This window comes from Dasypus novemcinctus, chromosome 20 (assembly GCF_030445035.2).
Source record: "Dasypus novemcinctus isolate mDasNov1 chromosome 20, mDasNov1.1.hap2, whole genome shotgun sequence".
Classification (NCBI taxonomy): Eukaryota; Metazoa; Chordata; class Mammalia; order Cingulata; family Dasypodidae; genus Dasypus; species Dasypus novemcinctus.
The window spans coordinates 20,348,938-20,365,430 of NC_080692.1; the positions used below are offsets into that span (position 1 = coordinate 20,348,938).

The following is a 16,493-nucleotide window of genomic DNA, read 5'->3' on the forward strand; positions in this document are numbered from 1 at the left end:
CCTTTGCTTCCTTTAGGATTGGTTTGCTGTTCAGTTAGGTCTTCGATTTTAGCTCTTTCTTCTTTTTTAATATAGTCCATTTTAGGGCTCTAAATTTCCTCAGTACTACCTTTCCTGTATTCCATAAATTTTGGTAAGTTGTGTACTTTTCATTCGTTTCAAGATATTTACTAATGTATTTTACTATTCTTTGATCCACTGATTGTTCAGGAGTATGTTGTTTAGCCTCCTCACATTTCCTCTCTATTATTGATGTCTGGCCTCATTCTGTTATGATTAGAGAAGGTGCTTTGTATAATTTCAGTCTTTTTATGTTCATTGAGACCTGCTTTGTGACCTAGCATCTGGTCTCTCCTGTAGAAAGATACATGAGAATGAGAAGAATGTATAACCCACATATTTGGGATGTAAAATTTTTATTGATCATCCTTTTTTCATTCACTTTGAGATCTTTCTGTTTCTTTATATGGCAGATGATTTTTTTAATTGAAAATTGGCCATTTTAGGTGTTACACATCTTTGGATCTTCCTTAAATCTTCAGTTTTAGCTTGATTTCTCTGACATTTTTCCAGAAGCTGAGGGGATAGGGGTGGTGCTTCCTCCTTACTGCTAGGTGAAGATTGAAGTCTAGCTTCTTGACTTAGCCTCCATTGATACCTGAAGAGAGAGGCAGGGAGGGGGAGGGATTCCTTTTACTACTGGGCATGTGTGGGAGTTCTAGATCCCTTTAGGGTTTCCACTGATCCTCTCTGGCTGAGAGGGGTAGGAGTGCCTTGTTACTGCTCCCCACATGACCTCCACTGCTGCCATGAAGGGGAAATGGCACCATTACTGCTGGGCTGTTGTGAATGCCTTGGTTCTCTGCCAGGCTTTCTCTCATACCACCCCATTGGGGAGGGGAAGGTGCCTTGTTACTGCTGAGTAGACTGACAGGGTTCAGTCTTCTTCACACATTTTTTCACTGACATCACAGGGTAATGGAGGGGAAGGGAGGCTACAGGCAGCAGGCTGGTTATGCCAGGTGTGTGAAAGTCCTAGATTCTTCACCAGCCTTCTTGGAGCATACCCTGGTGGCTGATTGTGGTGCCATGTGGCCTGGCAGTTTTGGAAGTCTAAGCTTTCTACTTCACCTTCGGTGGTATGGGAGGGGGTGGGACCACAGTTTTTTTTCTGTGGCATTTGGCTAGAATAGAAGAGCTATCTAAAAGTTTTCTGTCTTGCTTAGCTGTTCCCCTTATGGTCCTCTGACCAGAGAGAATGACCACTTGCTGGGGCTTGTGTGTATGCGTGTGTGCCCCTGTAGATGTTTTCTGGGTTTTCAGCTTATTTGGCCCCAAGTCTATTATAAATATATAAGGTGGAAAGGAAATCCAGGGAACTCGTCTTTGTGTTGCTCTTTGGGTCCTATCCCTAGATCAATGGTCTCCCTTTTTCTCTCTACCTTTCAGAGTCTTCTCATGTTTTTTTTTTTTAAATATTATGTCCGGGAATAGGGAAGAATACATATTTATCGTCCCCCAAGCAGAAATTTTAAGCCTTTAATTTTATGTGTTTTCTTTCTGTTCTCTATCTCTCCATCATTTACTTCTATTTTTTTAGAGGATTTTTCAGCTTTTCTATTTCAACCCTTTCGTTGAATTTTTAAAATTGTGCTGTTGTTAAATATATAATTTTCGCAGTGGCAAATCCCTAGTCTTCTGCTTGGGAGTGTAATATACCTGACTGCCAGTGTTTTGGGAGGAGGACAATTTATTTCCCAGTTTTCAGTATTGAGTCTCATTCTGTGCTTTGTTTTGTCTGGTGTTCCTGGGTCTGGAACTTTTATGGTTCAGTTTCCCCAAAGACTTAACTTCCCATTTCCTGTCGGGGATGGAGAACAAGGATGGGAGAGAGTCTTCAAGCCAAATTCCTTATTCTCAGTTTTTTTCCTTGCCCCTGCCTTCTGTGATATTGACAGTCTTCGTGCGCTCGCTGACCCTTTCGGATTTTTTTTAAAAGGACTGGTTTACTTGCTGGTCCCCATCCCTTTCTGCAGGAACTTTAGTTTGAAATTTCTCTACTATGTCTGTTACCATACATCTGCTTTCCATTTTTCAAAAATTGTTTGACAGGTTCACTGCTACCTTTTTTCTTTCATTCTTTTTTTGGTGGAGGGGCTAGTAGCTTTTAAAACGTGTTTATTGTGATTTTAATGGTCTCTAAGGAGGGCCTAGAAATCAACATGTGACCATCCAAGATTATTTTACAGTTTCTTTAATATTTTCTATAATTTTGCATTCTTGGGTATCCATTCTGTTATATCAGCTGACTTTTCATTGTGGTTCATTTTCTTCTGTGCTTTGTAATTTTTTATTGTGAGTTTATCTTCAGCAAGAATATCCTGTATTTTAAAACTTCAGTGCAAAGTTATTTTTACTTTGTTTAGAAGCTTTAGCATGCCAGTGGCCCTGGACCACTTTTTAAATTAAAAAATACAAGAGATTCCCGTATACCCCCCAACCCCCACCCCCACTCCTCCCACACCAACACCTCCTCCATCATTGTGGCACACTCATCGCACTTGGTGAACACGTTTTGGAGTACTGCTGCATCATATAGATAATAGTTTACCCTTTTGTTCACACTCTCCCCTGGTACATTCAGTGGGTTCTGGCAGGATATATAAAGTCCAGCATCTGACCCTGCAATATCATTTAGGACAACTCAAAGTCCCAAAAATGCCCCCACATCTCATCTCTTCTTCCCTCTCCCTGCCGTCAGCAACTACTCTGTCCACTTTCTCCATCTCAAGGTTGCAGTTTCTTTTATTACTATTCACAGTAGTTTTATAGTAGAATATCAGTAAGTCCACTTGGACCACTTTTCATGCTAATTTCTAAGGTCATAGTTCTCACATTATGCAGAGAATGTGCATTTGGACTCCATACTTGAGAGTGGCAAAAGCTTGGGGTTTCAGTTTGTTATGGGTAATTTTTCCCCCTTCTCCCAAAAGTCCTGGCAAAAACAAGCTTCCTTGCTCCTTCCAAAAGCTGGTGAGTGGTTTTTCTAATTGAACACTTCTCAGACTTCTTTGCCATAGGAGCCTTTTATTATTATTGAAGACCTTAAATAATTGAATTCCTTAAAGAGCTTTTGTTTTTGTATTAGATATATATCATTATTTGCTATATTAGAATAAAACCTGAGAAATTGTTAAAATATTTATTCCATTAAAAATAATAGTAAACCCATCATAGATTAACACAAATAACATTTTTTAAATTAAAATTAAATGAATTTCCAAAACAGTGACACTGTTTTTACAAATATCATTAATGTCTGGCTTAATAGTATCTGTTTCTTCATTGTCACTGGCAGGGGTTCCTAACCTTTTTTGTTCCACAGACCCCTTTGCCAGTCACGTGAAAACCACGGACCTCTTACTAATCCACACTATACTATGAATTGTTTAATAAATATATCACATCCACACATATCCCCACAAGAATAACGTTTCTTTTGAATTTCAATTCAAGCTCACAGTTAAGAACCCTTGGTCTATTGTGATATATATCATGTATCCTCTGAAAACTCACACTATACTTCTGCAAGAAAGAGAATGGAGATGGCAAATAATGTCTCTGGATTATTATGAAAATAATTTTCATTCTGTAGAATCTGAAATGATCTTGAGGTTCAGAGACCCCAGTTGGAGAATTGTCCTCCAAAAGCATGATAAGCATTTTAAGTCTCTACCTCATATGGCCTCGCGGATGGATATTTGAAACTCATTGTCTAGTGATTGTATCCAGTTGGAAACCCCCATGAAAACTCTGCCAACAGCTTCCCATTTTCATACTGTCTTTGCTTCCTTTCTTTGTTTTTAGGAGTTGGGAATTGCGCTCTCTCTTGCATTCAGATATGAAACAATTTTATTTTTAATTGTTAAAATTTATCCAGTATTTCTAGAAGGGTTTTTAGTGGAGTTTGGCGGTGGTGGCCTTTTGCATAATCTCATTTTTCTGTGTTTGTACAAGTACAGGATTATATTTTTTATTATGCTTTGTCTCCACAATATTAGCATCATTCTATAAACATAGTGATAAAAATTTTGGATAGTTATGCTACTGGGGATGAAGTAGAAATAGAATCGTGACCTATTAAGATTGGTCTCACATTATTTTACTGGTAACTTGGGGAGAAATAAAAAAGCTCATGTGCTTCAGAGTATCCAGGGTATCTGAAATAATTAAGGGAACTTCAAATAGAACTTAGACAAGAGATATGATTAAATATTCAGTTATATGAGTTACGTGTAGTGGTGAACAAAGAGCATAGGTTCTATGCACTGGATTATTGTACGTATTATGAGGTTTTTATGTTTTTGGAGATCCCTTTGAGATTTTTGCTGGACACTTGTTATTTGTGATCTCTTATTTGCCACCCCCACCCCCCTTATTTTTAATAGGAATATGCACTTTCTGGTTGGAACTTGAATAACATGCCTGTCCTGGAGCAGTCTGTTCTTGCTCATATCAATGTGGACATTTCTGGTATGAAGGTGCCATGGCTCTATGTAGGAATGTGTTTCTCTTCTTTCTGCTGGCACATTGAAGATCACTGGAGTTACTCCATTAACTACTTGCACTGGTATGCACAGCTTTCTCCTGTATACATGTCTTGTGACCATTTTACATTGTAATACTAGGTGATCTGTTAAGGAGGAGCTGACTCTACCAAAAGTAGAATAATATATTGAGGAGAGAAAAGTGGAGGTCTGAGGGTATATAGCATTTCAGACTCTTCCCTTTTAATGTGTCTGTGTGCATCGGAATATATTGTTTAAACCAGAGAATTTATACTTGCTGGTATACATGATAATTATTGGGTCTGTCTTTTGTTGTGGAAGGTAGGAAGTTTAAGATCTCAGTAACCTTAAGTGTTTGAAATTTTCAAATGTTTTTTTTTCTTTTCAATAATATTCCCCCCCGCCAAACTCCTGTATTATATATGCAGTTCATTGAGTTCTTTTGCTGAATTTTTGGTTTAGCTTTACTTGTCCAGTATTACGATAGCTTAAATAAATGATATTTTTCTCCATTTGGAAGATATTGCCAAGATCACAGTATGCAGTAAAAAAGTCTAATAGTTTTCTTGCTCTACTTTCATTGCTTCACTGATTGCTATGGTAGCCACTAGCCACATGTGACTAAATTTAAATTAGTCAAGATTAAGTAAATTAAAAATTCTTCAGTCACATTTCAAGTACTTCATAGCCACTTGTGCCTAGGGCCTGCTGTATTGGCCAGCCCAGATACAGAACGTTTTCATCATCTCCGATGTTATTGGGGGCAGCACTGCTCTATATAGCCTTGTGAATTGTATTAGGATTAAGAAATTCAGATATCCAATAAAGTAGCATGTCTAAATCCATTTCCTAGGAGTACAACTTAGTATAATAAATGAGCTCTAGTCCACTAGAGTTTAGTGGATTCATAATGCCAAATTTTTGGTCCTTACAGTTTTAAACTATTTTTAAGGTGTCAACAAGTTCAAACCTTGACTTATTTTCTTGGATACTAAAATGGAACTCAATACGTTTATTTAAAGGCTTTCTAGAAACATTGACTTTTATTTTGATTATTGTGATAATTGGAAAGTCCTGTGGACTTGTTCATTGAAACAGTGCTTACATTTCAAGTAGTTTCCTTCCCATATGAAGATAACTATTACTGATTCACCTTAAAGAGTTCATCTTCTTTGAGATGCTTTTCTAATTGTAGTGATAAATTATGTATCCATCTGTCCATATATTCTTGCCTTACCTCCTGTTATGAACAATATCACAGGTTTATGAGATGTTTGCCAGGATTCAGGTCATATAGTCTATAGCCATGGAACAAGACAAAGTTAAGTATAATTAAGATCCCCTGGCCTCTGTGGCACCACACTGTACTTAGCTAATCATTTCTTTCTTTTGCTAGGGGGGAGCCAAAGACATGGTATGGTGTGCCATCTCATGCTGCAGAACAACTGGAGGAGGTGATGAGAGAGCTAGCCCCTGAGTTATTTGAATCCCAGCCTGATCTCCTACATCAGTTAGTCACCATCATGAACCCCAATGTCCTCATGGAACATGGTGTGCCTGTGAGTCTTTTGTGTCTCCTTTAATAGTTTTAATTTATGCTAGTGTTTGATTAGATAAAATCACAGTATATGCTTTGTTTTGTAACTGGCGAGGTGAAAGTTCATATTATCGTCTAACCAAGTTGGAACTTACACTCTCCTGAAGGGAGGGAATTTTATCTATTTAAAAGAGTTGTTTTAAATCATGAGTTACACATTTTGAATAGCTACCTATTAAAATGACTTTCTGCTTTCAGTAAAGGATTATATGCTAACTTTAACAAAAATCTTATATTCTTTATTATTTCTAATGAACAAAATATTGCTATTTTGGCAACTCTAATGCTTATCCTTTTAGAGATTATGTTTCATATAAAGATCGCACAGCTTTTAATACATGATATAATAAAGTAAAAATTACAGCTATCTTTTCTATTTTCAGTGGTGTCGAAAATTCTTAAATTTAAGTTAAAATTACCTGATAAAGTACATATTAATAAATGTATCAAGTATTCATCATTATCTTAATGGGAAAATGGATTGTGTAATAGTAGTATTACTTGGTCTTTAAAGAGTGAATTTATAGTAGAATCTTGGACCTTTCAAAAGTTAAGTAGTAATATTATTATAAAGCAAAGTAAGATTCAGGGAAAAAACGTGATTTGAGAATATCACTATATGAGCTAATCAGTTTAATTTCTAAAAATTATTACAAAGGTAGGAGGAAATTGTGTCCTGTATTGTTAATTATAACACAGGAGTAAAAGAAACAAAAGAAAAAGTTTCTCTTTTTTTTTTTTAACACTTCTATAATTGACTTATATTTGTGCATTTCTTTCCCTTTTTCTTGCTTTTTTTGTTAGAGAAGTTGTAGGTTTACAGAAATATGCATAAAATACAGTTTCTTAATACCACCCTATTATTAACACCATGCTTTAGTGAGGTACATTTGTTACAATTCGTGGAAAAACATTTTTATAAATAACTATTAACTGTAGTCCATCATTTACAATAGGGTTTATTGTGTTGTACAGTCCTATTATTTTAGTAACATACATGACCAAAAATTTCCCCTATCAGTGACATTCACATATATAATTCGGTGCTGTTAATTACATTCACAGTGTTGTGCTACCATCACCGCCATCCATTACCAAAACTTTGCAGTCTACTCAAATAGAACTGCTGTAAAATTTTAAGTGTTGACTCCCTATTCTTTATCCCCAACTCAGTCCCTGGTAACCTATATTCTAGATTCAGAAACTCTTAAGTTTGCTTGTTCTAATTATTTCATAGAGATCATACACTATTTGTCCTTTTGTGTCTGGCTTATTTCACACAACATAATGTCTTCTGGGTTCATCCCTGTTGTCACATGAATCAGAATTTCATGCCATTTTAATGCTGAATGATATTCCATTGTATGTATATAGCACATTTTGTTTCTCCAGTTTATCACTTGATGGGCACTTGGGTTGCTTCCATCTTTTGGCAGTTGTGAAGAAAAGTTCTCTTAAGTTAGGAAATTAGTAGCTAAATGAGAGTAACATTTTCTGTTTGAGAATTTGTTTTGGCTGTTAATTCTGGTCCTAAATTATAATTTATTACCAGTGACTATTTTCAGAGTGTGAAATTGTGGCTACTTAAACCCTGATATTTTCTGGTTTATGTAGTTTAATGCTTTATTATTTTCAATTTTAAAAAAATGCTTCTGAAACTAGCTGACTGATAAAATCTGTTTCTCTCATTTTGCTCTTTTTGTTTTGTTTTGTTTTGTTTTGTATCTTTGTTCCCAATTTGCATTTAGGTGTACAGGACCAATCAGTGCGCTGGCGAGTTTGTTGTGACATTTCCTCGTGCCTATCACTCAGGATTTAACCAGGGCTACAACTTTGCTGAAGCTGTGAACTTCTGTACTGCTGACTGGGTCTGTTCTATAGCAAGTGGCTGTTGTACGTCTACTAACACCCCCGTAAAATGCACTTTAGTTGCCGTATTAGTTTGGTTGAACTCAGGGTTCATGAATACTTCAGTGGAGACTGGGTGGTGGTTCTGTAGAAAGTTCATTTAGTTTCCAGCACCATGTTATTTTGAGGATTCTCTATTTCTTTACTTCTCATCCATTCATTATTTTCCTTTGTTCTGTTTAAATGGATAATTGGTACTCTGTGACTCCTTCCTTCTTTTCAGAGGGAATGTGATTTCTCTCCATTGTGTTCTCTGAGCACTTCTGGATCTTAAAAAGATGACCTGATTTATATAGATCATTTTGAATGTTAATTTTGCCACATTTTCATGTGTTTAGCTCTGTGATTTTTGTTTAAAAAAAAAATCCCTTCTTTATTTTCCTTCTGAGAGATTAGATGATTTTATTCTTCCTGCCATTTAAGTTTTTGTATTCCTTTTTAACTTTTAAAGATTAACTGTAATATTGAGATCTTTATGGGTTATACTTTTGTGTAAATGATAACGCTAGTGATTGTGTTTGCTTTTGTGTGAGATATCAAAAAGTAATTAGTTATGGTTATATCATGTTGGTTGGGGAAAGATACATATTTATAATATACTGTTTAACTTCGTTTTTCTTTCAGTGATGCCCTTTTTAATTGCTTCCCAACATTTGGGAAAAATTCTTTAATAATGTTAGATCTATGTTTTTTATAGGCATCTTAATTTTTAAAATTTCATGGTTAAACAAAGAGGTCATTTTTGTTTCCTTGGCTAGTGAGTTAAATTATATAATGAATCTTTTTTGACCCAGTAATTTAAAATTTCTCCCTTTTTAGGCCTAAGAAGGAACATAATTTGGCAAGAACAAGACTGAGCTTAGGACTTTTCTTGGGTTTGAGTCCTAGTTTCCAAAATATAGCTAACATTTATTGAGTGCCTGTGGTTTACATGTTACTTGACCTAGGTGTAGGGTGGAAAACGGATGATTTAGAGATGAGTTAGAAATGATTTCTGTCGTAAAGATGCTCATTGTGTTACCTTGAGTAGCTCTTTTAATTTCACTGGGCCTGAGATTTTTACCTGGTAGATGGATGGTAATTGATTCCCTTAATAACCTCATACAAGTAAGATGATCCATGTGAAAGCCTTTGGTACTCTTTAGAAGAAATATGTGATAAAATGGAAAGTTGTAGCAGCTTTATCTGTGGAAAAATGTAATGGGACTAATTTTTATATGCCATAATGGGTAATCACTTGTTTTATGTAGTCTCCTTAAATATTGTAATAATTAAGAACTGCAAATCCTACACTTCGTTTTTCTTGCCCTTATCTTGAGGCTATGTGTGAAATATTTAACAGGTAAGTATTTAAGAAATAAGAAATACAAGAATTATATATAGACAAGATAACTACTAATCATAAGTTGAATCTATATATATTTTATTGGGAAAGATGTTTTTTTGCAAGAGTAGAGAAATACTACTTAATTCACAGTGTTCAAGTGTTATTCCTCTGATTCCTTCTATCTTTTTCAAAATGGAGTTTGAATTCTAAAAGTTTCTTAAAGTTTCCATTTTCTTATTTTTTCTTTTTTACATTACAGTTCCCAAATCCAAACAAAACTCCTTTAGCTGCTAAGTTTTTCCACCTTGGTAGTAGGAAAGAGTTAGAGCGAGTATGTGTAGAGTTACCTAGTATCATAGTTTGACTCAAAGTTTGCTAGTTATAGAAATAAAAGTTTATCTTAAAGAATGTATTTGTTGATTTATGAAAAGGAATCATTTAGTCATTTGTTCATTTCACTGTTGGGAAAGATAAAGGATATAATTTCATGATTTCATGGTTTTGCATTCTCTTTGGATCAGACTGGTTATTTTAAAAAGATTTCTAGATGTTAAAATCTAAAATCATCTTTTCTGCAAAAAAATAAAATGTCAGTTTTTGAATTTGAAATGCAAGGTGGATTGCTTAGTGCTTTCCCATTTCCCTGTTTTCTTTTTTTCTTCCAATAATACCTGGTTTTTTTTTTGTTCTATGGAAACTTGAATGCCCAGTACCTCTGACTTTAACCCTTTATAGCCTTTTTTTTTTTTTTTTTCCCTTTTTCCTATAAGAGCCTCTTTTTAAACTGGTATAAAAGTGTTTTGGGGCCTCACTTATATACTAAGGAGCTCCTGCTTCTTGATGTACATAATGAATTTAAAAATCAACAGTTTAGGCCAGCATCTAAGCTTGTCCTTTCTTTCTCATTTTTTTTTTTTTGAAGGAGGTACTTGGAATTGATCCTGATACCTCTTTCATGTGAAGCAGGTGTTCAACCACTCAGCTCCATGATGGGAATTTTTTATGGGAAAGGCCTTTGAAATTCTTCCTGAGCCATAAATGGTTAATATTTGCAGCGGTCTCTTATATTCAAATGGGATTTGTTATTCTCTCTACTTTCTAATAACAGAGAATTTGGAGGGTCAATAGTGGATCTTGAATGTTGTAAACAAGTGATTTAATTTGGTAATCTTCTTGTCTTCAGTTGCCCATTGGACGTCAGTGTGTAAATCATTATCGACGGCTAAGGCGCCATTGTGTCTTTTCACATGAGGAGCTCATTTTCAAAATGGCAGCAGATCCAGAATGCTTAGATGTGGGGTTGGCTGCTATGGTCTGCAAAGAATTGACTCTCATGACTGAAGAAGAGACACGATTAAGAGAGTCTGTTGTACAAATGGTGAGATTGCTGAGCACATTTCCAATATTTGATACTTCTTATGGAATATAAAAATTGAACCCATAAAAATTAATTTGGGGAAGCACTATGGCAGTTGAGTTCCCATTTACCATACAGAGGACCCAGGTTTGATCCCTAGGACCTCTTAGTAAAAAAAATGCACCAAAAAAGACGACAATGCCACCAGATAGGGGGGAAAAATTAATCTGTTGTCTTCACATCCTTTAAGAGTTGAACATAGACATCACTCATTTGGAAAGTGTTTGTATTTTTAAAATTGCCATTTTGATTTCTTTAGGTTGAAATAGTTTTAGGAATCTTTTTTATTTTGTTTCACTTTCTTTTTATTATTGGAATCTTGATATCATCTCTAGATTTTCATTAATGAAATCCCATCAGGCAGAATTTCTTAAGTTTATCTTTGAGATCTTTTACAATATAGTGATATTTCTTTAAACAAATTTAAAGTCTTTGTTTTTTCTCTAGGCTTTGTATTGAATAGAAGTTGTGTTTCTGGTGATTGTAGAATGTCAGAGTGAATTAAGGGCAATGATTTGAACAGATACTTCCCCAGAGATATACAGAAAGCAAATGAAAACAAAAGAAGATGCTTAATATCTTTAGTAATTAAGGAAATGCAAATTAAAACCACAATGAAATAAAACTACAAACCTACTAGAATGCCTAAATTAAAAAGACAGACTGTATCAAGTATGTTTGAGGATGCAGAGCAACTGAACTCTCATTCTCATACACAATGCTGGTGGAAATGTAAAATAGGTAAAACCACTTTGGAAAAAAAAATTTTTTTTTGTTTTCATTTGCTTTCTGTATATCTTTGGGGAAGTGTTCAAATCATTGCCCTTTTTCTTTTTTTTTTTTTTAAAGATACTTAGATTACATAAATTTTACATAAAAAATATAGGACATTCCCACGTGCCCCACTCTGCACATCTCCCACACTTTCCCATATTAATAACATCCCTTATTAGTGTGGTACATTCATTGCAAATGATGAACATGTTTTTGGAGCATTGCCACAAAGCATAGATTACAGTTTCCATTGTAGTTTACACTCTCTCCACCCAATTCTGTAGGTTCTGGCAAGATATATAATGGCCTGTATCTGTCACTGTAGTGTCATTTAGGACAATTCCCACATCTCAAAAATCCCCCTGTATTACCCTGTTTTTCCGTCTCCGTCCCCTCAGAACCCAGTGACCACTACCTCCACATCAATGATACAGTTTCTTGCATTGCTAGAATCACAGGTAGTCTATAGTAGAATAGTCCATAGTTCTTTCCTCAATCCTGAGGATTCTGGCATGGTGATGTCCACTCCACCTCTAATTGAGAGGGGACTTTGATCCCATAGGGCCAATGGATGGGACTCTTTTCCTTTCAGTTGTAGAATCTCTCAGTTCCTTGTTATGGTGGCTGTCCATCTGCCCATATTTTTAAAAATTGGATTGTTTACTTTATTATTGTTGAGTTTTAACTGTTCTTTATATATTCTGGATAAAATAATTTATCAGATAGGTGATTTGCTCTAGTTGGTGGCTTGTCTTTTCCTTTTCTCAGCAATGTCTTTTGAAGAAACAGTTTCTTAATTTTAGGACAGTTTAATTTATCAGTTTTTTCTTCTTCGCTCATGCTTTTGGTTATATGTCAGAAACCATTGCCTACTCCAGACTCACAAAGATTTTCTCCTATGATTTGCAGATGTTTCATAGTTTTAGCTCTCATTTAGGTATATGACATACTTCAAGTTCATTTTTGCCTGTGGTTTGAGGTACGGTTCAAAGTTCATTTTCTTGCATATGTTACTACCATTTCAAGCCCACTTAATAGAATACAAGTTTGGAGATCTCCCAAACTTGGGAGAATATATGCTCAATGTAATAACTAAAAATAATTAGTAGGTTGAGAAGACACTTTATTTTTTACGTACTCTAAATGGTGGAATGTCATAGAATCCTGTTTTTCTGACTAAAATCACAATTTCCTTGATAATAAAATTTTCAGACAGGTAAGATTGTATAATCATAAAATTTAGGAGTTTGTGTATATTTCTAAACAATCTATTTCAATTATAATGGGTTGTATAAGGTTTTAAAGGTCTTAAGAGAAGGAATATAGACATAGACTACGGAAAAATAATACAGTTGACTAGAGATTTGGGTTTGAAGAGTAAATCTGATGTAGTTTTCACTGTTCTCCACTACTCTGTTTTGATAGGCGAAGATGGGAAAAAAGTATAAACCAAAATGTAATATGCTATACATGTTTAAAATACAAATGGTATAAATATTATTTCAAAATATTTGAAACTAGTTCTTTTTTCAGAATTTAGGTTAGCTTAGAAATAAAAATTTTGACTAGGTGGTCGTATTTCTTTTTCTAGTTGTTTCAGTTACCTATGAACTAACAGTAAGTACCTTTTGTTTTTGATTTTACTTTTTGAGATGTGTGAACATACGGCCTTGATAATAAAATTCCAAGTTCTTAAAAGTCTTGTTTTCATTATATTTATTAAAAATAGGATTCCTTTTCTCTTAGCCTGGTATCTTTCTTTTGGAATTAAAGTTCATTGGTGAACACTAATGCAAGGTGTTTTTGTGCTGTATTCCCATACTTCAGGATCAACCTGTGTTGTTATTTGGACATTAATTATTTTCCCTTGTTCTACAGTAATTCGTTTTGTTTTTGTTTTTTGTTTTTTACTTTATTTTGTACATTTAATAATTGAAAAAAGAAAACAGTTGAATAAAGACATACATTTCTCAATTAAATGTACTAGATACATACAATTTCTTTAATCATACAGTATATTACACAGTGTATTAGATTTATAGTAATGCAATCATACAGTATTTGTCCTTTTGTGCCTGACTTGCTTCACCCAACATAATGTCGTCCAGGTTCATCCATGTTGTCATTTGCTTTATGACTTACATTTTTTTCTTACAGCTCCATAATGTTCCATCATGGGAATAAACCACACTTTGTTTATCCATTCATCTGTTGATGAACACCGCGGTTGTTTCCAACTTTGGGCAATAGTGAATAGTGCCACTATGAATATTGGTGTGCAAATGTCTGTTCGTGTCATTGCTCTCAGTTCTTCAGGGTATATACCCAGTAGTGGTATTGCAGGGTCACGTGCAACTCTATATTCAACTTCTTTAGGCACTGCCAAATAGCCCTCTACAGTGGTTGTACCATTATTCATTCCCACTGACAGTGAATAAGTGATCCTATCTCTCCACATCCTAACACTTGTAGTTCTCTGTCTTTTTAATAGTGGCCTTTCTGATAGGTGTGAAATGATATCTCATTGTGGTTTTTTTTTCTTTTAAAGATTTATTTATTATTCATTCCCCACCCCCACCCCCCCGGTTGTCTGTTCTCTGTGTCTATTTGTTGCGTCTTCTTTGTCCGCTTCTGTTGTTGTCAGCGGCACGGGAATCTGTGTTTCTTTTTGTTGCGTCATCTTGTTGTGTCAGCTCTCTGTGTGTGCGGCGCCATTCCTGGGCAGGCTGAACTTTCTTTTGTGCTGGGTGGCTCTCCTTACGGGGCGCACTCCTTGCATGTGGGGCTCCCCTACGCCAGGGACACCCCTGCATGGCATGGCACTCCTTGCATGCATCAGCACTGCGCATAGGCCAACTCCACACAGGTCAAGGAGGCCCGGGGTTTGAACTACAGACCTCCCATGTGGTAGATGGATGCCCTAAGCACTGGGCCAAGTACACTGCCTCATTGTAGTTTTGATTTGCATTTCCCTAATCATTAGTGATGTTGAGCATTTCTTCATATGTTTTTTCCCATTTGTATTTCTTTGGACAAATGTCTGTTCAAGTCTTTTGCCATTTTTAAATTGGATTGTCTTTTTATTGTTGAGTTGTAATAATCTCTTTATATATCCTGGATATTAAACTCTTATCAGATAAGTGATATCCAAATATTTTCTCCCATTGGTTGACTGCCTTTTCACCCTTCTGACAAAAAGTCCTGTGAGATGCAAAAGTGTTTTAATTTTGAGGAGGTCCCATTTTTTTGTTGTTGTTGCACATGCTTTGGGTATAAGGTCCAAGAAACCACCACCTACTACAAGGTCTTAAAGATATTTCCCTATATTTTCTTCTAGTAGTTTTATGGTCCTGGCTTTTATTTTTAAGTCTTTGATCCATTTTGAGTTATTGTCTTATAGGGAGTGAGATAGGAGTCTTTTCATTGTTTTGGTTATAGATACCTAATTGTCCCAGCACCATTTGTTGAAGAAACTGTTCGACAATAATTTGAATATCACATTTCCTGATCCCCTGTCATATTATGGTACTTTAAAAAAATTTCTTTCTAAACTCTCTTTAAACTTACCTCCCATCTGTGCACTTTCTTTGCATATGCACTGATTTTCCCTATCTTGAGAAAAGTTTTCACTTCTTCCTAAAAAACTTCTTGTGTAATTTTTCTGTGGTTAGTGCCCTCACTTCTTATTCCTTCATCATCACTGTCATTCTGTTCCCATGATACTTATGAAAATCTCAGAGCTTACTGGTGACAACTTTATTGCCAAGTCCAGTAGTCTTTTCTCTTGTCTTCCATTCCCATGACCTTTTTATTGTATTATATATGGGGTTTTTGGTTTCTTTTCCTAACACTTGCTCTGCTGTTTCTTCAGCCTCTTGGGTTACATTTGGCAGTCACTTTTGATGTTCTCTTTTTCTTTATTTTCCTTAACTTCCAGTGTTTGCAGAGTTCAGCTTTATGCTACTTTTCAAGGAATTCTTATCCATTCTTAAGATTGTAACTCTCAGCTGTTATCACTCTTGGTGGTTTCAGTTCTTACCTCTTAATGTTTCTTCCTGTTTATTGAAATGCAGGTATTATTGTCACTTTGAAAGACAAATGTGTAATATATCCAGTCACCCATTTGTAGTCTGCATCTTCAGGTGCTAACTGTACATTTCTATTTAGATTGTTGTCATTTCAGTTTCAGCATCCAAAATAGAATTTCATCTCCACCTCCACCCTTTTCACAAACCACTTGCCTATCTTATTAAGTGCCAGAACCATTATATAAAAACTTTAGTGCGCTTCTTGACTCATCCTCTCCTTCAGAGTCCTCTGTTATCTGGTTTTTAAAAAGTTTTTGCTTGTTCGTGTATTTGGCAGTGTATCTCATCATTTCCTCTCCTTTTTTCTTTACTATTACCATCCTGTTCCATCCCTTAATTTTATCCTGTGGATAACTTTAAGTAGCCTTTTTGTTTCTCTGACTTTGTTCTTCTCTCTATTCCTTACTGATAATTCAGGATTTTCCAGAGTATATTTTCAGGAACATAAGCATTTTATTATGTTAAGGCATTAAAAGGAAAAAATATTCTGTGGTAAAGAAAGTTTGGGAAATGGTGAGTTAAGAAAAGATGAAAGTGTGGAGTTCTTCACTACAGAATTTCTCTAATCCTTTAATATGCTAGGATACACTATTAATCTCTAAGGTAGGAGAAATATAGTATACGGCATTTTCCATAAAGGTATCTTTTTTTTCCCCACACATATTATCTTCCAGGACTTTGTTAGTTGCCACATTAGCATCCTATTTGAAGCTGTGCAAATTCTTGTGAACTACAAAACACCTGCAGTGTTTCTTTTGGAATCGTTTTTGCATGAAAATGATTTTTAAGTAAATACTGAATGCTAATATGAATA

General features: G+C 35.2%; 1 protein-coding gene across 1 annotated transcript in view; it reads left to right on the forward strand.

The window, feature by feature from the left end:
- The window catches only part of KDM5A (lysine demethylase 5A), a 115,994-nt gene that overhangs the window by 63,760 nt on the left and 35,741 nt on the right, over window positions 1-16,493 (forward strand). Inside the window, exons 11-14 of the mRNA XM_071210118.1 lie at window positions 4,449-4,630; window positions 5,965-6,127; window positions 7,914-8,033; window positions 10,584-10,778. Of these exons, the coding sequence (XP_071066219.1) occupies window positions 4,449-4,630; window positions 5,965-6,127; window positions 7,914-8,033; window positions 10,584-10,778 (660 nt within the window). The remainder of the gene's footprint in view (window positions 1-4,448; window positions 4,631-5,964; window positions 6,128-7,913; window positions 8,034-10,583; window positions 10,779-16,493) is intronic.